Source organism: Apostichopus japonicus, chromosome 4, assembly GCF_037975245.1.
Source record: "Apostichopus japonicus isolate 1M-3 chromosome 4, ASM3797524v1, whole genome shotgun sequence".
Lineage (NCBI taxonomy): Eukaryota > Metazoa > Echinodermata > Holothuroidea > Aspidochirotida > Stichopodidae > Apostichopus > Apostichopus japonicus.
This window is the reverse complement of record NC_092564.1, coordinates 18,276,242-18,300,746: the sequence shown is the minus strand read 5'-3', so window position 1 is coordinate 18,300,746 and position 24,505 is coordinate 18,276,242. Positions and strand designations below refer to the sequence as shown.

Here is a 24,505-nt window from a genome sequence, read left to right as displayed (position 1 = left end):
ACATGCGCACTAGATCAGAGACGGAGAAATATTTGTCGTCCGTTAAGGATCGAAGAATTAAAGTGCAGAATGATCATTCCCGTTGTATTTGAAGCAATATTTTATTGATGGAATAACAGTACCTCGCGGTATACTGTGAAATTCGAAGCAATCTCTGTCAATTTTTTGTCGCAAAAATGCCTTCAAAAACAGAGGGAACGAAGGTATGTTTCCGCGAAATAACTCGACTATTCCCTAACACAATATTTGACAGTAAAATATCTGGCCTAGCCTAAATTATTCATAACCTTTATGCTTTACAATCATTTACCGGTTAGTCCTAGTCCAACATCAAACCCTTACTAGGCATACTTTAGTGTAAGGCTGGGCCTAGCCAATATTGATGAGCATTTTTTTAATGAAGGAGGTTGATTCGAGATGTTGCCCAGCCAATTGTTAGTCTGTTAGTATTTAGTAGTGTACCATTGACTGGGCCTAAATTTAAGTGACCACATTAACAATACAGTACTTGACTCACCCACGATGCAGAAGAAAACTGAAATAAATGCTTCACTTCTACAGTAGAACATTAAAATAACAGGGTCAAAGAAAAAATCAAAGCAACTTTCCCATTTCCCAAAAACATTGGCTTCTCTTGATGTGTATAGTATCGGTGCAGTAGGCTAGAACAGACATTAAACTAAGCAAAGTTGATAACTTCAGGAGGCTTTGTTGCATCTTATGGAAGTGGTTGTGTGGTGTTTGGAATTCCCTTGAGCTCTCCAGCTTCAAGCTTCGATAAAATCATATGATTCTTTGGGATTAGGATATGTGTCTAATTTTATTTACAACTATTGTCTCCTTCATAACCACCACTAAATCATAGCAAAAATGTTCATTTCAGTAGCCAATTGCTAAAACTTGTCATGTTGCATACAAATATTGAATCCAAGTCCTAATCTGTCTGTACCAATAAAAATTAGGTACTGTAGTCATATGTTTTGGCATGAGTTCTGCTGAAAACTTATTTACTACAAATTCCCTAGCTGGAAGTTACTACCTCTGGGCATTAAACTAAAAAGTCTACTGTAGACCTAGTCTGTCTCATTTTTCAAAAGACAATTAAGTTATTAATATAGAAGTTGCTGACTATAATCAAATTAAAATTTCCTATATAAGCTTAGCTTCTTTTTTTTACTTTTCCTTCCTTGGTTGTGTTTTGTTTACTTAAATATTTTGTTATGTCTTCATATTTATTGATCCTTATATCTGTGTCATACAGAGAGTTTTTGAAATCACTTATTTTTGCATATCTAAATGTGATGTTGTGGTAATAAAATTAAATGTAATGAACGAGTGTACTTTGTTAATTTGAAAGACATGTACCCACAAAAGCATGTAAAGGGTTGTTTAAAAGTAAATTGATGTTATTTCAGGTTCCCAACTTATAAATTTATGCATCTTTCATTAATCTTCAGGGCAGAAGTAAAGAAGATACTTGGGGTGCTCCTGAGCTGACCAGTCAATTACAGGTATTTGAAAAGTTCTTTTTTGCAGTCCCAGCTGCCAATGAATAATAGCTATATATCTTTAAAATGAAGTTATATCACAATTGACTGACTGTACTGGTCTGTCTGTAGGTTGAATTTGAAATATCAATTCTTTATCTTGGTAACAATTGAAATATCACATGGTATTTTAAAAATTTCGTATTTGGCAGCTAAGCTGCTTATCTCTCCAATGATGCAGGGATGTAAGTCTTCCGTATTTTGACGGAAATCCGTTTTTTTTTTTTAATTCCAATAAAGTTCCACAAAATTGTACGAATATCAAAGACACAAAGCGGCAAAAATGCCTGGCCCGTTGCAGCAAGCTAACTTCAATTTTCACTCATCGATCAACCAAAATACCATTTCCTGTTACACATCGCATTGCACTGTACAACATTGTGCCATGTGAACATCGTTGCGTACGTGCGAACTTCAAATCGCCATAGCTCATTTCTGTCGTTATAAAACCTTGCCTAATTCACGTTGATTGGACTGCTAATTAATATCTTCGTAACTGCTGGTGCTCGACATAAGTTTCGGAATTAACGTTTGTGATATTTGTGAGCGGTGGAAATCTACGGGATACGCATATGATAGTCGATATTCGTGATCGCATTCGAATGTGAGACTGTTTTTTATTCAGGAGTTCGCTGCGACGTATTCGTAACTTTGAGCTAGCCTAACATAACGATAGTGTGTAAGTAGTCAGAGCTAGGAGTAGGATGTGTTAGCGCTAATAATTTTGAGCTAGCCTAACATAACGATAGTGTGTAAGTAGTCAGAGCTAGGAGTAGGATGTGTTAGGACGGCATTCACCCGGGGTCTCCGAATAGTTTTCCGGTTTTTTGGGGGGGCTGCACTTACATCCCTGAATGATGTTGTTTAGATCTGTTTATGTCTAGATTCTCTCCAAATTGCTTTTTTATCTTATTTATCTTGGACAGGATGCCACAGCCAACAGGGAAAAGAGGTCTAAAGACAAGGTGAAGCACAGAGATGGTGATGAGAGAAAGCATAGAAGCAAGGAGAAGCCAGATGATGAGAAGAGGTCTAGAGATAAGAGGGAAAAAAGTTCAAGAGATAAAACAGCTGAAGGTGAGTTGATAGGTTTTGATTTATAAAGTGTATGTAACACCATTTGCAGTTAATTAAAATATAAAAGCACCATGTCTTCTCTACAGATCTACTAATCGGTGCTCTAATCGTCTGTTTCATTATCAAGCAATTTGGGTGTGGTTAATGTTAAAGTAGGTGTATACATGGTAATATATCCTTTACTACTCACTTTTCAGTTTCCTCACAACAATCGCTCTCTTGTGCTACCCCGTTTTGAGCTATTGGTAAGCCTGTTTAGAACTGTCCTCTCCCGGTGACCAGCCCATTCTGGTCTACTGCCCTCCTCATTCTACCATCTGAAGTGCTTTTATGTTCTTCCACATGCAGGGAATTCCATCTTGTTCATTCCATGGTAGGAGTAAGATAGGTGTGTGTTATGTCTGTGTGTAAAACAGCTGGTTGTATCACATTACCAGACTAACAATACAAATTAGCCAGTTTAAATGAACCTTTGGTTACCACTTAAAGACATTATTTGCCTACTCGATATGTAAAGTTGGTTCATACAGATTCTTCTACCAGTGAGGGTTCCTAAAGGCTGAGGTTAGGTTTAAAGTATTTAAATTTGTTTGAATTTTCAAATAAAATAGTATGAACAATTTTACCACAATGAAATTAACATAAACTGTTTGAATTTGCTCTGTTGACAAATCCCATTTCTTGATTTATGTATCCTGTAGATGGAAAACATCGACGGGATGAGCGTGGGGGCAAGGAGAGGAGCAGTCGAGACGACAGGCATAAAGACAGGGAGACAAAAGAGAAGCACAGAGATCCAGATGATAACAGAGACAGGGAGAGAAGGAAGGAGAGCGATGAGAAAGAGAAAAGAAGAAGTGGTCGTCATCGAGAGAAAGATGGAAGAGACGATCGCGAGCGGAAAGAAAGAAGCAATAAGGACGAAGAGAGAAGGGAGAGGAAGAGTGACAAGGATAGAAAGAGGGACGATGGAGATGATAGGCACAAGGAGAGAAGAGATAGAAGGGAGGATAGACAGAAAGATGAGGATGATAAGGGCAGAGACAGGCATAGGGAGAAGAGAGACAAAGATGGGAAGAGGCACAAAGAGAAGGATGGGAGGAGTGAAAACGATCACAGAGAGGAGAAGGTGAGAGATATATAGAGATGTACATGAAGAGAGAATTCAAAGAAAGAAGGGAAATATTAGAAAAAGAGGGAGGGGTGAAGCAAAATTCTTGAATTAAGTTGAGGACTGGAAATCAAGTCCAACAAGGATAGTGGACTTTATTTCTTGCTTAATGATCTTGCATATCTATATATAATATCAACAGAACCAGTGTTTGTTGATGAAATTAAGTTGGTAAAATTTTCTTGATGTTCTTTGTCGTTGAAACATATTGAGGTCTTTACTTGTGGATTCCCTCCTGTAGTAGTTACACGACAAATTAAACATAAACCCCCAAAGATCCTACATTTTTACACACACAGAACCAATTTTCTGGTTGAAGTGAAGATTTTGTCCTCAACCATTCAATGCCCAAGTCAGGCAAATTACGATATGATTCCTCGACGGAAATGACGTTTAAAGAGTTCAAAGACCAGAAATTTGCACCAAGATGTGTGAACGCGGTATGGAAGTTAGGTCATTATATACTCGTCATATTTAGCACAGTGATTCTTGGTTTGTATGTTTGTATCCATAAACAATTACTGACCAATGAAATAGCAGCAAATGTTTTGATTTGTTACAGAGTAAGACAACAAAGGACGAAGAGAGGAGAAAGAGACATAAGGAAAAAGATTCAGAAAGAAGGAATCATGAAGAGGAAAAGAGGAGGCCCCACAAAAAAGGAAAGGAGGATGGAGGTTTGTGTTTTCTGTCTTTAAATTAACATCTAAACTGAAATAATTAATATTCAAATTTGAAATTAAGCTTTATAATGCTCTGTTACCTTACAAATGACCAGTTAGAAGAGATGCAGCCCATGCTGTTGCAGAAAGGGAACCAGATTTGTGAAGGTATAACAGGATTTTCTTTGCTGTGACGTGTGCAGTAATAAGAATAATGAATTGTCACCGAAAAGAAAGATTGATCAATGTCAGTTGTTCTGACTAGTTTTTGCCTGTTTTCTACATGTAAAAGAATCTTCAGCACAGGATAAACTTCAACGGGATGAAGAATACGAAGAGGAGAGGAGGAAACGGAAGGAAGAGAAGAGAAGAGAAAGGAAACGAAGAGAAGAGGAGGAAAGGATGACGGTTGATAAAACTGAGATGAAGGGAAGCCGTGAGGTGAGAAATGGGTATTAAAGGTGCAGGGATGTGCCCACGCTGGGCGGCACTAGATGGCCCCGCCCAGCACTGAAAATTACCGCCCAGCACTGTCTTAAAAATCGTGAATCCCGCCCAGCACTATTTTCATCTAAAATCCCGACATTCCTAACAATATTTTCAACATAAATTGAAGAAAAAAATTTCAAAATGTAAATTGTTAGCAAAAGTAGTACTTGTGTATATGCTTTAAAAGCTACACAAGTGCCAGCATTAGGCATCTGAGTACCTTCAAAAATCGAAAAATTGCTCAAAAGGGAGGGGAACACCCCTTCCCCCAGGACGGGGATCAGTATACCTGGCACTCAGGAAATCCTGGGCACATCCCTGAAGATGTATGTCACATTTTGTGACGAATGAAAACAAAGATAAGGTCAAAATCCTCTTCATGATCCTTTGCCATTTATCGGACAGTATTTTGAAATCATTGAAGACTTTTGTAGTCATAAGATGAACCATTGTCTTCAGCATCTACATGAACAGGCCCTTGTTGGTGATACACAAAGAAGAGCAGATCAAAATCATGCTTTTCCAAGAAAATATTGATAGGCCGGTTAATACATATCATTAAGTGTAATGTGAATGTTAACATGTCTACAAGTGCAGTGACAATATGGTTGCACAGTAACAATACAGCATATATGCCTGCAGCTGAAAACTAAACCTTTGCATCACTTCACTTGTAAACCTCTGTGACCAAGCCTGTATTTGACACCCAAGCGTCTATCAAAGGGATCTTTATAATACAACCAATATGTTGATCTTAATTAGCAAGTTAATAAACACTTAATCCTGTAAATAACAGTTTATGTCGCATAAATTTTAAAGAATAGTCCAGGTCAAAATTTCGTTTTGATATGTTAAAGAGGAACATAATCTAAGCTTTCTGGTGAAACTTGCATTCAATTCCTTTGTACCGTTTCAGAGGTATTGACAGTTGAAGTTGCCACCTTTTCGTACCAAAAGTGAACTTCAAGCAAACAGGTGTGACGTCATTGTTGCACACTGATAAATAATGTTTTGTTTTCCTTTAAAATTTACGTCTAATTTTATACTCCACAATTTGGATGCATCCATATTGTGAATGAACCATAGCTATTGGTATAAACTATTTTATAAACTTCACATTTCCTTTGACAAACTAGTAGCCCTATCCAATCCAAGGTCAATACAATAGATTGAAAATAATGATTTAGCCTGAGGATATTGAAATAAATTCAGCAATAAACTTGATATATATTTTTTTCATTTTAATAGGCTGAAGTTCCCGAAGTTGTTGAAGGAACGCCCGTTACAGAAGCAAATGGATACGACTATGATGATGATTTCGAGGTGAGTAAAACTAAATGATACCAATAATACCAACAGAGAGATTGAAAATAGTGTCTAAAAAATGTTACATGGAATGTGCGAAAGTTATACCTCTGCCACTTGATTTTGATATTCAGTTACAGATATTTTTTTGTTTTAATGTACGAAGCGAAGAAATTTCTCTGTTTTTTCATGGTAATAATTGCCTACTGTAGATAAATGTCATGCTTCAGCATACTCTTCCCTTGACTTGCAGGATTACGAGGACGATTTTGAGGATGAAGGTGATGATGCTGAGGATGGCAGTAGAACGGAGACAGATATTGTGAGTGACTCCTACAGTAGACAGTATCCAATAGGTCGCTGTGATCTTTCTGTAAATTAAGATAAGAAATGAAAACAGCTTAAAGGCATTGAAGACTTGCCCCAAACCGTGTGCGGCCATCTGAAAAAGTTAACTTTCTGTTGCTTGCAAGTGACGTTGTGTTTGTGTCGCTACAAAATGCAGACAGCATGGAACGTGATACCTTGTTATCTTTAGCAGGACCTGAGATGTCCATCGCTGTATCGTTTGTACACTGTACTGTGGGTATTAACCGCAGCTGTATGTACTGACTGTACACTAGTGTCTAATTACCGAAGGTAGCAAGCTGTGTGTGTATTTTCTGGGATCGATGGTGGTGTCTAACACCTCTGTTACACCTCATTCGAAACTAGGTCAGATTACCGGCATAAGACGTTTCTTTTTGCGCGAGTCTTCACACCCTTTAACAAGCAAAGTCAAAAATGTGTTATGCCTAGTTGAATTCCATCATTGTTTGTTACAATGACATGTATATATGTGTGTATCATGTGATGTCATAACTTGGCAAACATTTCAACTCAATTTGGAGTACTGCTTGGTGGAATATCATTTGTGGCAAAATAGGTTCACCTTTTGTGCATGCAATCTCCCTGTTTGTTTTGGTGGACTCGTTCGGAGGTGATGAGAGGTCATGACCAGGAGAAACTTTGAAATGTCTGTGAATACAATAAGCCATTAATGACCTCATGCTTATGGTATCCCTTGTATCTCTTCTCATTTCAATTTGAATGTGAGCTGTGTTGCATCTGTATTTTCTCTATGTACCAAACCTGTAAGTCATATCATTTGCACTAGTTTTGTTTTTCTGTTGAGTGATGGGTGAAGTAGTTTGTTTGTTCCTCTCCTATCCTAAAATGGCAGAGTTTAAGATCTGGATAGGTTAGCATATTTATTACACACACTTTGTTTGTAAAGAAATCTTTCAATTTTCAACCATTTGACAATTAAGCTAGAAAATTTCTAGCTTAATTAAAGTTTTTTTCATATTGTAAGGAATCTTAATTCACAAAGAGTTTCATTTGCAGTGGTTGGTTACCTTACTTTCATAGGTTCATCGTTTAACCTTTTTTCTTTCACTTTCAAAATGTTTGGCAGGATGATTCGACTCTGGCTGAGTTGAGACAGGCAATGGAGGCGGAGAATCGAGCGTCTTCTCTCAGTGGGAGGGTGAGTGACTTCAAATAAATCGATTTACTTTAAATTAAAAAGGCAGTTTGACTCGGTGGTTTCCTCAAAAGTGGCTTTAAGTAGTGTTGTGTGCTTGGTCAATTAAAATTTTACCAAACGCATTCGGATATTACTAACAAAAAGTGAACAGTTGCATCTGGTCACTTAAGTCCAGTCATGAGCAGAGTGTTGGAGGACTGAATAGTTGTAGGTGCCAAATTTGAAAGGATTATAATCTTATATAATGTATGCAAATGTCTTGATAGACAGACAGATAGAAAAAGGTATTTGTATAGCCCACCTTCTATCTATGCCGAGATGACATTTACATATTAACCTTATTATAAAATTCAACCCTATTAGAAAAGGTGACCTTTGAATCTATCAATGTTGTCAAACTTGTGGATAGGGATAACAAGGGAATTCCAAAGCTTTGGCCCTCTGAAGGCTGATGGCTCTAATACCAGATTTGGTGTGTACCCGTGGTACAAAAAGTAGCAGGGTAGCCCGGCAGAAAATGCGTCTTTCAAGAGGTAACCAGGAGCAGCATAGTGACCACATTTTGTTGACCAACGACAGGATGATACACAATTTAAAAATATGCTTTTGCACAATTACAGTTATATTGTAATTAAGTTAGTGGGCATAATTGCTGTTAGTACTGTTATTTTGTAAGGTTATACCAGCATATAGAAGTTCAGGAAATCAAGCCATTGATTACTGAGATTATCAATGTATCCTGTGACCCATCCTTAGATCCACTTGAAATTCTTAACTTTAGTTATTTTCATCACATCAACAGAACAAGGTTAGTTCATAGTTTTCAAATTTAATATCTATGCAATCAATTTATAATATATATTGTTAAAAAATTTAAATTAATAATATTAGAAATATATTATTATTAGTTCATTACATGTTTCTTTCCTGTTTTTCATATATTTTCCCCTTTCTTATTCACAGGATACTGGCTTTTCAATTGGACAGTCTTCAGGAGGTAGGTTTATATTTTTTCCAATATCTGTGTTCTCTTTTAAAGGATTTTTAGTCCTTGCTTGTACACAACTCTTCAGTTTATTTTCTATCATGTGTATAAAAAAAGTATAAAATTTGATATCGTTTTTGTCAGGGTTGATAGATTGAAACAGTATGATCCTTGACCGTACGGTAAGCATGGTTCTGTGGATTGTTGTGTGCACCCCTCACAAAGAAATGGTGAATAAGGTATATTCATATACCATGAGAGCAAAGTTCATCTCTTTGGCATCTGTGTCCACTGGGTTGAAAAACCTCTGTAACCAAAATTTTCTTTGTTCTTTGAAAGTATGCTAACAATTTAGTGCTAATTCTCTTCTGTTTCTTGTTCATTCTTATGCTGCCTTCCTTCTTGTTGTAGGTAGGGTTGGTGGTGGGGGGGGGGGTGGGGAGGGTAGGGCATGAGTATATGCCATCGCTCAAATTATATGAAAGTCTTTGTTCACTATACTGATACAATTGCTGTGTCTGATTTCAAGGTGACTGTATCCTTCTCTCAAAATTCTTCGTAGGCTCGACACGACCGACCACGTCGACCAGAAAGACCTTTATAAACTTTGTGGCCGCCAAGCAACGGCAGATAAGCAACAGCGTGGCAGAGAGAACCAAGAAGAGAGGACAAGAATTGATGAAACTGATAGAACTAGATACGGTGTCCTTCGACCTCTTCGATATGCCCCCCGTCAAGGACTATGAACGTTTCATTCAGCACTTTGGGAGATCCGATACCACTCAGGTAAGATTTACGGAGGATCGGAGGGGGGATGTGGGGAAAGGGATGGGATTAGTACAGGTAAAAGTGTCCTTCTCATCTTAAGAAGTAGAAAAAGTATGCATTTCATTAAATAAAAGACCAAGATATATTAATCTTGACGACTAGGTAACCTTCGTTTGTTTTAAAGTGTATTGAAGGTAGGTAGGTATTGCTATCAGACTTGTTGTCAGTCTGTGCTCATACTTGAATCCTAGCATATTTGCAAGATCAAGCTAGATAGCTAGCTTGCTTGAAATTGGACTTGTGGATGTGTGTTCTTGTACTGGTACATGGGGCATCATCAATAGTAGTTTAGGAACTAATGCAAGACTTCCATACTAATGCTTGTGTTTCTAGAGGCTTTAAATTGGCCTTGCGGATATATGTACTTGTACTGGTACATGGGGCGTCATCAATAGTAGTTTAGGAACTAATGCAAGACTACTCATACTTGGGTTTCTAGAGATTTGTACTGATACCATTACTCAAACCAAGGTAAACTGTACTCACGTGTACTCATTGTACAGGTACTCATGCTGTTGTACTTAAACTACAAGCCTGGTACCGACCATAAATATAACAAGCTTTCTCATAACTGATTTGAATGAAATAATATGATTATATTAATATCACATGATGACCATTTATTGTCCTCCTCTATAGGCTATTGTACAATGTAATGATGACAATCTGGAGAGAGATACACAAACGGAAGAAATTGAAAACTGCGATAAATGGTGTCAGCATCCGGCAGAAGGGGTTCAATGCTGCGGAGGTAGGAATCTAAGATTATACTTAAGAAGGTTAAGATGAAATAGCAGAGTTATATCATTTAACAAATTTACAAATGATTTAACAACAAGACTTTATTTTACAATATTTTTTTCAAATTTTGTAACCATGGATTACCTAACACCTTTCTCAGTACACAACGTAGAAGCAAATTTAGCCAAAAGTTTATGAGATTCATTAAATGTTGAAGAAGACGATTTGTGGATCGTAGTAAGATAATTTTTGATTGTGATATTTTTTCGGAAATCGTCATGATTGATATCTGAACACTTGCGTTCAGTGTATATTCTTCATTTCCCTCCCTTTCATATTGTTGCTAGGCGACGGAGAGACCTCAGACGATGAGTTTGACCTAAATGTTAACCAGGAGGCTTCATCACTGAAATTAACACAGTTCTTGGAAGCTGCTAGTCAGGTGAGATGAACGATGAATCGAAATAATTGCCTAGCAACAAAAAAAGAAAAAAAAACCCGAAATCCATCCCACTGTCAATAATGAGATAAGTAATTTTGGGGGTTTGTTGTTCAGATAAGTTGATAATGAATCATGACAGATTCTTGCTGGGACCTGATCTAGTCACTTGAAGAGTGTTGACCCTTCAGTCTATGGTATTGAACAAAAAAGGCAACCCTCTAGGAAGGCTCTGGCCTTGGAGGTCAACCGTACCCAATTTTTGTAAGATTCCTTGGGTTGATTTTATTCTTCTCATGGGCCGGATTGGAATTCTTCGGTCCGATTGGGCCCACAGGTTGCCTGTTGGGACATCCAGCTCTATAGTATTCATATTCATGTAATCTAAGATTAATTATGAATCTTTATATGGGAGGAGAGCAAAGTAATGACAGATGAAATTGCCATAATCTTTTTAGACAGCAAATCAAATATTTGCATCACCCGGTAGCTGATCTATCAAATATTTCTTTGATTTTTTTTTTTTTAATCGATGCTCTTATTATTTCAAACTGCTCTCAGCTAATGGTAGTATTACTGGAGGAGAGCAGAGCAGAACATGATGGAGGAGCTCTTCAGAGTAACCAGAGGAGCATCGTATTCAGCGAAGGTTACACTCAACTCAAACCAGGATTACCATTCCTTAAAAGTAAGACACCTTAATTTTGAAAATTGATGGAAATGTGATAGAAATTTCAGGTAAAAAACTGTCAAATCTTTGGTAAGAAAGAGTACCTTTGTGCAGTTTTAATAGTTGACAAGTGGAAGTCAAGTTTGAATCTTATGTAGAACATTAGAATAGTGTAATATCTCACCTCCTTTAAAAACTTTGAAGAGTGGTTATTATTGTTTTTCCATTTTTTGGGAGACTGAGAGTACGTAGAAATTACCAATGTTATATATAGCAATACTAGCAACATTGAAAGTATATGCAGTAGTTATTAGCAATGTCATACAGTATATTCAACAAGGCAAATCTATAGTTTCTAGCAATGTCATACCTTCAACTCAGTAAATGTATAGTTTCTAGCAATGTCATATTTCATTCCATGCAAATACATAGTAAGTAGCAATGCCACATTTTGTACCATGCAAATGCACAGTAATTAGCAATGTCACATTTCATACCATGTAAATACACAGTAATTAGAAATGCCACAACTCCAACCAGGGAGCTGTAACCAAGGCTCCCTGCTCCAACCTAGAAAGTTTGTAGCAATGTCATAATCCAACCAATGTCCCTGGAGTTGTTCAAGCTGACACCCATGTAGAGAAGAGGGGGGGGGGGGTTCCTCTAGGAAAAGTTAAAAATATTATGTTAGACATCAAATGGTGATTCTGAGACATATGTTGACAATAAAGAATATGTCTGTCTTTAAGTAGGTCTAAGTGTAAGATTTTGCTAATAGCTTCTTTTGAATTTTTGTGTGATGTTGAAAGGGACTGGGGTAGATGGCGGATATACACCCACACATTTCCCTGGGTCTGCACTTGTACACAGGTTACATCTTTAAATCACTAATTATACTGGAATATTAAGCAGTTGTCATTGTATTAACCTATCTAGAAGGTTATAAATAAGTATAAATATTTAAGTATATTGAAAATATTTCAGTTCTCTTCTTTTTGTTTCTCTTTTTGTTTCTCTTCCTGGCTAACAGTGTATTTAAATATGTATGCGTGTATGTATGTATGTATGTATGTATTTTAGATCCTCCTGCAAGCAGGAACTCACGAAGAAGCCATCATTGGCTTATCAAAGCCGCAAGCTCACCGAAGTCAGTCTCTTACATTCATATTTAACGTCCATGATTATGAATTGTCAATTGTCAACAACTCTGTAACTGGACGACATACATTAATCTTGGAGTGACTCGAACCGGGGACCTTATGATTGGAAGGCATCGGCGTTAACCACTGAGCTAACACTCCGTGTGTATCATATCATATCATATCACATAGAGTGGTCTAGGTATTTTTGCTAATATCAGCAATTATAAATAATCCGAGCCTTATTCGTCACACGTCTTGTAAGACTTTGCCTCGTAAAATGTCTGTAAGTAAATCACATTCCAGTTTATTATCTACATATTTTGTCTTTTAGCACGTTCAATTCTCCAAGTTCATGTCCATCCAATTCAGACACATCTCCTCCTGGCACTATATGGAGATATGAAAGTTGTAAGTTACCATCGTCGCAACAATTATTTGAAATATTAACTACTACTGGTTAAAGGGGTACAACAGAAAAATGTAGTATTGATGTATGGTTCCATTTTTCTCAGTGCACATATATGCGCAGCCTGCTAAATTAATTTTTGTAGCAAAAACATAAAACCAAAAAAAAACACAGGTTGAATACTTCCTTGGTGACAGTATTGATGATGCTCAATCCAATCCTAGTTATTAAAGTTTTCTTCATTTTTGTTACCAATTCTGTTAACTTTGTTGAATCTTTGTGTTCTTTTGTATAAATATCATTACAAAAAAAATAAAAAATAAAATAATAATTGGTTATAATATATTAGTTATTATTAATAATGAAATTAATAATACTATTAATATGATCATTATTATATAATATTAAATACAAATTAATAATATTATTATTGTAATGTTTTATCCAAGGATTACAATTAACATTGCACACAACTATGATAATAAATTAAGACTAAGGGTGCAGCATCTGCAATTAGTGGACAGAATGTGTGTGAAATGATCACATTTTGGAATCTTCGCATTGGCCGCAACTTTACGTAGTTTGAAATGCACAGGATTCGTAAATGACAACTGGAATGTTAAGCTTCTTTGAATGATTTAATGTTATAACATTTGTTATGCTTGTTTAACAGCCAGTTGACAAAAGCCCACTTTGCAACAGAGGTTTACTGTGTGTGTGGAACATTAATGACCCCTCTCAGCCACAGAAGTAAGATATTGTACTGTTTTATACGTCTGTATGCTAACACAATGTTCACATTATGAACACAATGTTGTGAACACAATGTTCACATACCTGTTTCCTACAGGATCAACTTCAAGATCATCCTGCTCACATACTTTATAAAGCCCTGCATGGATTAGCACCAGAATACATGAGTAGCATGATCAGTCGGAAGACCACCACCCGCTCTCTCTGATCCTCAAATCAGCTACTGCTCCATGTACCTAAGTGGAAGCTCAAGTCATTTGGTCAACGATCGTTTTCGAATGCCGCTCCTACTCTTTGTGACTCACTTCCACTGCACATCAAGTCAACCAACATTAACATTTTCAAAAACAGACTCAAACCTTATCTATTTTTGACTGCCTTCCCTGAGGTCTAGCGCCACTGAGCATTGGTTTGCCTCTGGATATTGGCGCTATATAAATTGCATTTAGTATTATTATTATTAAAAGTCTGGAATATGAATGCATGGCCTATAACAAAGCATGGAAGTTAATACTTTATAGCTCTGTTTAACGTCAGTCTCTCTGTTTGCTAGCAAAGGCATTAAAACTTTGGAACAATAAATTACTCATCTTAACATAAATAGTATGATGCAGCATAGCTCTGTATGTCTGTCTGTCTGTGTATTAATTTACATATATATATTAAATGTCTGGAACATGAGCCACCTCAAGTGTATATATTAATACATAGCAGTAATATAACTTTGTGTATTTAACTGTGCTTGCATAATAGAAAACTAACTTTTGTGTTATACTCGCAAGAAGCTGCATTGTACCTTCAGAATCAGATGGTGACTAAATCTTTCCTAAAAAAAATTATAATAAGTAATTTTTGGGTTTAATTATTTTTTAAATGTTGTAATAAATAATGTTGAAATTTGAAGGAAAGCCACTGTCATTGTAAAAATTAAGAGCCAATCTTTCCTGTTACGTTAAAACTTCAAGAATGACATTCACACAGATGTCATAGTTGGATTCTTGACATGGCATTTAACTTGCGATGACTCTGAGACTTCACTTTATTTGAGATATTTTCCATAGCCCCGATCTTTTTCTTTAACCTCCAGAATATTAAGTTGCCGCTCTCAGCCCAAGTGTTGCTCTTGGAGTCCAATGAAAGCTACGATGGTCTTTGCAGGAACGGTAAGAGAAACACATCTGTACAATAATATGAAGACTGTTGTTACTTTTTAATTTTTTTTTTTATATTAACCCCTTGACTGTCTTGTTTCTGCAATGAGGGACTAAATTAATAACAGAAATAACTTTGGGCTCGTGCCCCAAACTTTGGGCTTGTGCCCCAAACTTTGGGATCGTGCCCCAAACTTTGGAATCACACCCCAAACTTTGGGATTGCACCCCAAACTTTGGGATCGCACCCCAAAAATTTGGTGACCATAGGTTTTCATTTACCGTCACATCCCTGCTCATTTGATTTTATCATTTTTTGTTGTTGTTACTTTTGGATATTAGGTGGATGGTTCCTTGGTTATATGGGACTTGAGGGAACCCTCAAATATGCACTGTCATCATCTAGTGGATGGTACCTCCTGGTTGGTGAGGGTACCCACCTTCTGCACCGACGGCATCTTGACCGAGGAGTCACACAACAGCAGTGTGGTGGCGATTTTACCCATAGTAACAGCTGAGGACAATTTAAGGGCATCCATGCCGCAAGAGCCACAAATAGGTTAGTATATGCACGACCATGTATAAATAATTCTCTTACACAGGCTCTTTAGTGGATAAGCCGTTTGCTAACAGTTTTATTTTATTTTTATTTTTATAAACAATTCTGTGAACTGTCAATTGCAGTAAATATACAAAACTTCTTATTCTCATCAGTTGCTTCTGGCAAATTACTTTTAATATATTGAAGATTACTTTGGCATCTTTAAGAACAAACATGCTTCAAAAATAGACCACAATTTATGCAAATTGACCAGCAGAAAATGGTTTGAAAATATCAGCAAAGAATTTTCAGATTTATTTCTTACTAAATTTATTCCCTAGACTGGAAACGTTGTTATCAATAAGGCTCATTAATTAACTCATTTATGTGCCAATTAAATAAAGCTAAATCTTCCAACTGGTCATATTGGACCTAGCCCCTGTTGTTGAACACAATTATTTAGTAATTAACACAATTTTCACAAATGTTGACTCAGTTTGACAAAATTTGCAAAACTGGCCTGGTAATTTTTAGTTTGGGTCTTTACTCACAATAACTTAAGGTTGTTGTTTGGGCCATGGAGTTATTTTCAAAAATAGTGATTTTGTCATAAATAATCATGCTGATGTCATAGAGAGGTGATTTAGTCTTTAACATGTTGATAAACCTAACCTGTAATACGATTGATAATAATGTCATCTATTTCACTCAATCCACAGGATCTGATACTTCATTCCAGCTCGCCTCCTTAGAAGAGACCGGAGTCATTTATTTTTGGGTAAGTCCGTGGCCATACTAATTTTTCTTCATTCAGTATTACTGCTTATCAAGACTGTTGAAATGAACTAAAACATTGCTGGAATCATGTATCACTTTTGCATATATATTGAGTTACTTCAGACTCTCATCAAGTGACTTTGATCTCCTCCAGAGCATATACCTCAACCTCATCCTCAACCTCACCGTCAACTTTGCACATCAGTAATAAAAGCATGTCTAATAATTAGTGTGTTCTTGAATAAATTGTCCAGCCGTTAACTGACAAATATTTTTGGTAAGTGTCGGAAACCTGGGTCCTCTGAAAGAATGTTGTTTCTGTTAAGTACTCGTTTAAAACCCCTCTCACGGGTATCACAACGAGGATGTTGGTACGCAGCACAGCAGTGCTAGTAACAATGCCTGGGCAATCTTGTTTTAAACACCTCAAGGCTAGGGCTCTCCTTAACGGCCAAGGATTGAGTATTTCAGTCTTTTATAGTCCTAGGATAGAAACTATTGTACTCAGAGAACACTTCACATTGAGACATCCTTTGACCTTTGCACCTGTATGAATTCTCTTCTATGTCACAAAGTAAATAACTTAAATGCAAGTCTATATGAAAATCTTCATATTGTATTCTTTATTTTTTTTTAATGTTTTTAACACTTTTAACCCCTCTGCATTGTCTCGTTAGGTTGTTCTAGAAATAGCAAAGACCAGCCAAGCAGGATCTGAATCAGAGTTAGGTATGTGACCTCTTGACCTTAGTCACTTTCAGAAAAGAACAAAGTTAAGAATCAAGTATAAACAAAATCTATACTTTAAACTCCGTATACTCATATAAGTTATATGTATAGTATAACTTTAAACTCTTTTAAGCTTTAAACTCTTTTGAAAAATGTTTTAAAAACTTTTAAAAACTTTTTTTAAACTTTTTTTAACTCTTTTAAAGTTTTAAACTCCTTAAAACTAACTTTAAAACTCCTTATACTCATATAAGCAACATGTTGTTGTACTGAGATGTATGGCAATACTATTATCAAATATTTGTGTAAATTTCTTAAGTGTCTGGGCAACAAACTGTTGAGAATTTATTCAAATCTGTCAATTAATACTTTATCGTTAACCCTTCATTTTGTGCAAAATTCTAGATGGATGCTATTGATATGATCAATTGCAGTCTTATTTTGCAAAATTCTGTACAGGTGTGATCAAATTATTGACTAAAGGCAAAAAAGGCACTTTCAAATACTTATGTATAAAGAAAAAAAAATAACTACATCCATTATTCTTTTGCAAAGTTTAAACTCAGATATTTGTTTACTTTCTATACTGATTTTTGTTTATCGTTGTTCAGGTTTAGTGCCAGGAGGGAGAGTCAAGCTTATATGGAGCTCTTCAATCTCTCTTAATACACCTACCAGGTGAGTTGGAATTATTCTCCAGTTTTTGTCAATTATCTTAATAAATTCATGCCGATCCTTGAATATACTGCAAAAGTTGTGTATTTATAAAAAAATTTATAATAATATTACCTGATTGGCCATCATGCTTATGGAAGGCAAAAACCTCAGTCATTTGACACCATTTTCAATGACCAGCTTTTGTCTGAAAGACCAAGTTTCTATAGTCACATTAGTTTCCATGACTCCCTGAAATGAATTTCATGCTACTTATTTTGTTACGTTCAAAAATCTTGAAAGTAATTGTTTGTATTAATACAAATGTATTGAGATTAATTCATTATGCTCAGCTGTGTACAATTGTTGCTACTGTTTACCGCTTTTGTTTTTACCTCGTTTATCGTTTTCAAATTTCAGATTTCCGAGCATAACTAGCAATTTTAAAACTATCTGTGTGCAGCTTAACCCTCAAGATCCTAATCAATTTTACATTGGAACAGACAGGGTTAGTAACTTTTCATCTTTCATTTTAGCATTTTTAACAGACGTGGAAAAGTAAAAAATGCAATGTTATCAGAGTACAGAGTGAAATTCACAGAGATTTGATGACATTTACAAACAATTTTTAAATATACATACAAGCTTCTCTAGGTTTTATTTGATTTATTTCCTTTTTTATTTCCTTACAGGGATTTGTTCTACATGCTTCTCGACATCATGAAAATGTTTATCCTAAAATATTCAGAGCTAGCTATGGTAAGCTGATAAATCTATTACTCTAATTATCCGTTAATTAAAGTATTCAAGCCATTCGAAATTTATTCCATACAACCTCACTCAAGACTATCATTCATTTCCTTGTAATAACTTTCTCCCAAGGTTACCGGCTCTAATATCATTCTTGCCAAATATTCCTTTGGTCTTTGATTCTTTTCACATTGTTTATAATTTTGCAGTCAGTCTTGTTATGCTATTGATATGATTAGTGCTTTTTCGTCAGTGAATAAAATGTTAATTTGCATTCATTATGTCAATTATGTAATTGTTGCAAAGTTTTGATTTGATTTACCGAGAGGTAAATATAGACGACATCACATGGCATATTAAAGTTAACTTGTGGCCTTTTTTCGGGGTTCTGGTTTCCATATTGAATGATATCAATGATCTATGAGCAGATGTGTCATCATATCTTGTAGGTTAGTTTAGTTTAGCTAGTTATGACTGTTACATATCAAGTTTTATCAGGGTTTACCCCAACCCTGACAGGACGATATTTGTCTGGTCTTGCTACCATATATGTTACATTAGGAAATACTTGACCCTGATAGTATGATATTAGTCGTCATGCCATCATCTATTTTGTACCAGGGTTTACCCGACCCTGATAGTATAATGTCATGCAACCATCTATTTTGTATCAGGGTTTACTTGACCCTGACAGTATGATATTAGTCTTGTCATGCCACCATCTATTTCGTATCAGGAGTTTACCCAGACCCTGACAATACGATATTTGTCTGGTCATGCTACCACCTATGTTATATTAGGTGTTACTCGACCCTGACAGTATGATATTTGTCTGGTCATGTAAGTATACTCATACATACATATATGTATGTATGTATTTTAGATCCTCCTGCAAGCAGAAACTCGCGAAGAAGCCTCATTGGCTTATCAAAGCCACAAGCTGACCGAAGTCAGTCTCTTACATTCACATTTAACGTCCATGATTATGAATTGTCAACAACTCTGTAACTGGACGACATCCATTAATCTTGGAGTGACTCGAACCGGGGACCTTATGATTGGAAGGCACAGGCATTAACCACTGAGCTAATACTCCGCAATGCCACCATCATGCCACCATCTATTTTCTATCAGGGTTTACCCGACCCTGATAGTATAATATTTGTCTGGTCATGCTACCATCTATTTATTTTCTTTCTTCTTATCCAGATGTTCCGGTTGAAGTAACCCATCTGGATTTCTCACCCTTCGCTCTTTCTTGTTTTCTGGTTAGTTTAATGTAATCTTAATGCCTTCATGAACGGTTTTTCACACAAAAAGTTTTTTAGTATTTAGTTTACTTGACCTTTTTGTGGACAACTATTTATTGAAAGTAATGTGTGGTGCAAATTATGTTTTGAAATGCGTCAACCAATATTCATGAATTCAATGTGAACTATCAGTTTCTCTGCATTTGTGTCACAAAATATTTTTTAACACCCAGAGAAAAGGTAACTTACTTTTTAAGTATACAACCAACCATTGGTCAGTACTTAGCCTAGGCCTAGCTAGCTGTGAGGCTTTCATAGCTTTGGTACCCAGGCTCAAGCCTACTTTGCATGCATACGTTACAGGCATACCTATCACTAACTGCTAATTACGAGTGGTATCAAACTAGAACAATGCATTATTGAGGGCAATTAACATGTTGCTATGGGTTCAGATTACTGTAGAGTTCTATAAGCAGATGTGGCGTGAGCCTGCTTGGGCACTGAGAATAAATAATGTCACCACTCTTCCATTTTTGTCACACTTTATGAAAATGAGATTTAATACATGATTGTTTATTCCATATTTTCCCAGTACACTTCAAAGTTTCCCCAGGACCTCTCATTAACCCATGGCCATGTGGATGTTTCCCCTCCTGTACCCCTCCCTCTGGTCAGCCCTGTTTATATACATCATTCCGTTATTATAAAAAGTATACATTAATCTGAGATGATTTGTAATATTTTTGTCGTTATATTAAGTCATTGATGATGTTAACCTTTCTCCTTGATACATCATTCTAACAGGTGGCCTGTGCCGATGGTACCATAAGGTTACATAGCACCATGTACGGTGAGTCATTTGCTGAATTCATTTGCATAACACTAGTTTATTGTTTTTATAAGTAATACATGACCAGAGATTAATCTCTTTCCTTCTTTCTTTGGTCTGTTGAAAGTTTGTGTGTAGTTTTCTGTAATTTGTCATATTAGGCTATTTAGCGCAGATGGCTGGGCCCATGTATAACAGTTAAACACATTACACACAAAGAATTCAACTGTTCTTCTATAGTATACAAAGTACTTCAAAAGTTCTAGTGACCTGACTTGACAATTAAAGTGTGGAATTGATGTACGGTTTAATCTATAGTTGACCCCGTCCGTCCGTCCATCCAGGCTGATACTAACAAAGAAACACCAACCTGCACCCAAAAGGTATGCAAGTTTTGTTGGACTCAATTTAACACCTATCAATGTTATGATTATCCTTTTATATGTAAACATATTTCTACATTCATTTCTGTAGAGTTACCATTGTTATCGTGGCCTAACTCCACCATGGGTATGGAGGTGACCTCTATCGCCTGGTCACATAGCCGACCGTCGGTCTTTTACACGGCCGATTCCACGTCCAAAGTCTACGTCTGGTCTCTGTTGGAGAGAGACGCTAACCCTGTGAAAACAGAGCAGTTTGACAACGGCAGGTAAGCATACTCATAATGTCCTGGAATGATATTTTCATGAACCCCAGAAAAAAAATGATGTATATTTATGAAAATCATTCCTGAGGTGTAAGTTGTGAGAAAATTTTCGCACTTTGTTTTTGATCTGTTACGAGTCATATTTGTTTATTTTCTTGCAGATTGACTTCCTTGTCTGTTTCTAATGATTATTCAGCTTCTTCGATGGGGAGACCCGGTAGAAGACCTGAGTTGGTAAGACTTAAGGCAACTGTTTGCAATTACTTGTGACATTTTATATTGCATTACACCTCCCATAGGACTCTTTATAGTGAAAATGCTGATGCTTCTCCCCTCCCAATTTCTCCTGTCATGTTTTTCCTCCATTCCCCTCCTTTCTTCTCTCCTTTTCCATTGTCTCTTTTCCCTTGTCTCTTTTTCCCTTCCTTGTCCGATTCCCTTCCCCTCCTCATCTCACCTCCCCAACACCTCCACACCCCTCCCCTCTCAAACGATGCAGTTAGCTTGTCAAACCTTGATGACAAACACAATTTAAAATCCATGGTTTTTGTGTTCATTGGGCTAAATTCTATTTTTATCTGCTATACTGACAGTGATGTAGGCATGATATTTATATTGGGAATAAACAGATTTTTCCAGCCTGTTTCCCATCATATTGGTACTTTTTTTTTAATGACTAATTATTTATTTAGGGAATGTCTGTTTCCTGATGCCACCTGTTGCTTCGAGCAGATAGAAGCCAGGGTGTGGATGCATTTCAGTCTAAATCTGCATTCTGGAACATTTTGTCTTTATAGAGATGAGATCATAATCATAATCATAAACTCCAGTAAAAGAACATTAGATGATCTGATCTAAGTTACTTTTGTTTTCTAATGAAAACTGCAAATAGTTTGACTTTTTTGGATATGTATCTGTTTTGGTTTGTTTGTAAAGTAAACTCTTTTTGTTATCAAATAAACATTTCCTTCATTTTTTATTCTTCATGTTTGCAGGTGATAGGGGATGAAAAAGGATGTTTAGAAGTCCACAGATTGAATGAACGTTTTTCAAACGCATCTGGAGACGAGTTGGATTCCATGTCTGTTCTCTTGCAGTCTTTTGTGTGATTGTGATCGGATTGTCAGGAAATCAAAGGCTTAAAGAGGCTCATCGGACATGTCATGACTATCCTATCCCCACAGCCTCAAATCTGTGAGACATGCATTCCTAATGGATTCATCCCAAGCTACATATGGAAGTACTTGGGACAGGCCTAAGAGGATGGGTTAAGGGCCTGGCTTCAGTTCCAGGGTCAATAAATAACAAGGGGGCCTGGGGAAATATTGATAACATGATAAGTGTGTTCTCCTATTATAATTTACAGATGGACAGGGGGCCCTGTGACACGATTGTCTCCGGGCCCGGTCTGACTTTAGAAAATTAATTAATCGTCTACTTCACTGGCATTTTCAACGATGGCTTTAAACATTTTATTTGTTGTTGTACGGGAAAGCCTTCTTAGAGAACTGTAACAAAATTATGAAAAAGTGACAATATCTCAAAGAATTTTTTTTTAATCATTATGTCATTCCTTCATTCCGATAAGGTGTTCTTTGGCTTCTCTGTTCTATCTCGTGTTGTGTAGGATAGTCATTTGCAATATTTCTCCTAGAATATTGCATTTATACGGAAATTTTAGTATAAATCGTTCTACATTTGGTGTACTTTCTCATTACCAGTTCTGAAGAGAAGTACCAGAGTTAAATGGTCAGAACTCGGGTATCACATGGTCATTCCTTCCTCAGTTGAAATGCCTGCTTACCCAGTCATAAAGTAAAAAATACATTACATGACAATCTGTAAACACATCCTGGTTGGTAACTGTAGCAATTATCTTACTGTGTGTTATATTACATGTGCATTGCCGTTGTACTCACACCTATCCACAAACCACTGTTGTCACATGAGATGATCATGTTCTAAGACAAAGGGTGGTTAATTATCTGATTGAATGAAAAAATGTTCTTCCAAAGTCATTAATGGGGGAAGTACACAAAAATGTGACATAATTTTAAGATATGTGGGGTGCGCCATTATTCTGTTAGATAACTGTATTTTACTAGACCTGGGGTTACCATATTTCTTTGAAAGTGTGTCTGTGTCCCTCTCTCATTTGGAATTTAAAGAGGGCTGGCTATGTAGCATTTCCCACCAAGTTTGTGGGGTTATTTATGTTGCCAGCAATCATATCTGTGTGTTGACAACCGTTAGATCACGCATCCGAAACATGCACCGATAATGACATATGCTCGATGTACTTTTCCTATGTCTTCAAACTTTGCACATGTATCACAAATAGCAGTGGTATCTTTCTAACGTCACACAGACCCGTAGAAAATTGGGACAAATTAAGCTTGTTGGCGGTACATGGTATTTTCATTGCAAGAAATGGACAACCATGATGTATTGGGACTTACGGTAACCCTAACTAGAAGACACAACTGCCAAAGATTCTATACAATTGTTGATATATATATGTTGATTATATATATATATATACATATATAACGGTATATATATATATATATATATATATACAGGTATATATATATATACATATATAACGGTATATATATATATATATATATATATATATATATATATACAGGTATATATATATATATATATATATACAGGTATATATATATATATATATATATACAGGTATATATATATATATATATATATATATACATATATAACGGTATATATATATATATATATATATATATATATACAGGTATATATATATATATATATATACAGGTATATATATATATATATATATATACATATATATATATATACAGGTATATATATATATATATATATATATACAGGTATATATATATATATATATATATATGTACATATTTATATATATATTAAATTGAAATCGATATATATATATATTTTTTGGGCTTAAAATCAGTTTGGGGTGGAGTGGTCTGTAGGATGTGACAATATTATTTATGTATGTGTATATTTATATTAGTTTGGTATTCTCATGGCTATAGACATGGGAGTAGGTAAAGTGAATTTGTGGCTGATGCTAACTATAAACACCTTGATATTGTATAGACAGATTAAACTAACCAATTCCACACATTTAGTCCTCTCTACTTTTTTGTTTTCCTGTGTTTTCTTCCTTGTTGAATCCAAATCTGTGCAACGATTTGTGCGTGTTTGCACTTGATACTTTGGCTTGTAATGTGTATAAGTTACTATAAAGGTGGATTAACTTCATACTTGCAGGTGTGTAGACCCGAATACTTTAATAAAAGAAACTAATTATATTTGTAGAGGTCATAATGCTATTTGATGTCGAGAGCAAGTCCTTAAATACAAACTTTAACATTTAACAAAAGGTAAACCATGTATTGAATGTCT

At 35.9% G+C, this 24,505-nt stretch overlaps 1 protein-coding gene across 1 annotated transcript; it reads left to right on the top strand.

Moving 5' to 3' along the window:
* Positions 1–17: 17 nt before the first annotated feature.
* Positions 18–23,627, top strand: LOC139966691 (cytoplasmic dynein 2 intermediate chain 1-like). The gene is made up of 28 exons (XM_071969971.1): positions 18–203; positions 1,458–1,511; positions 2,474–2,624; positions 3,326–3,753; positions 4,358–4,472; positions 4,750–4,898; positions 6,195–6,269; positions 6,505–6,573; positions 7,708–7,779; positions 8,743–8,776; positions 9,327–9,550; positions 10,232–10,343; positions 10,681–10,775; positions 11,334–11,460; positions 12,916–12,992; positions 13,664–13,740; positions 14,831–14,906; positions 15,237–15,453; positions 16,155–16,213; positions 16,890–16,941; positions 17,553–17,619; positions 18,016–18,103; positions 18,288–18,354; positions 19,555–19,613; positions 20,400–20,445; positions 20,899–21,076; positions 21,235–21,307; positions 22,069–23,627. The coding sequence occupies exons 1-28, from the start codon at positions 177–179 to the stop codon at positions 22,180–22,182; spliced, it is 2,982 nt and encodes a 993-aa protein (XP_071826072.1). The 5' UTR covers positions 18–176; the 3' UTR covers positions 22,183–23,627.
* The last annotated feature ends 878 nt before the right edge of the window (positions 23,628–24,505 follow it).

Excerpts from the sequence above, each read along its gene's own strand:
- LOC139966691 (XM_071969971.1), top strand. The coding sequence starts at position 177 with ATGCCTTCAAAAACAGAGGGAACGAAG. Across the intron at positions 9,551-10,231 it reads GGAGATCCGATACCACTCAG|GCTATTGTACAATGTAATGA; the intron begins GTAAGATTTACG and ends CCTCCTCTATAG. Across the intron at positions 16,942-17,552 it reads AGGATCTGAATCAGAGTTAG|GTTTAGTGCCAGGAGGGAGA; the intron begins GTATGTGACCTC and ends ATCGTTGTTCAG.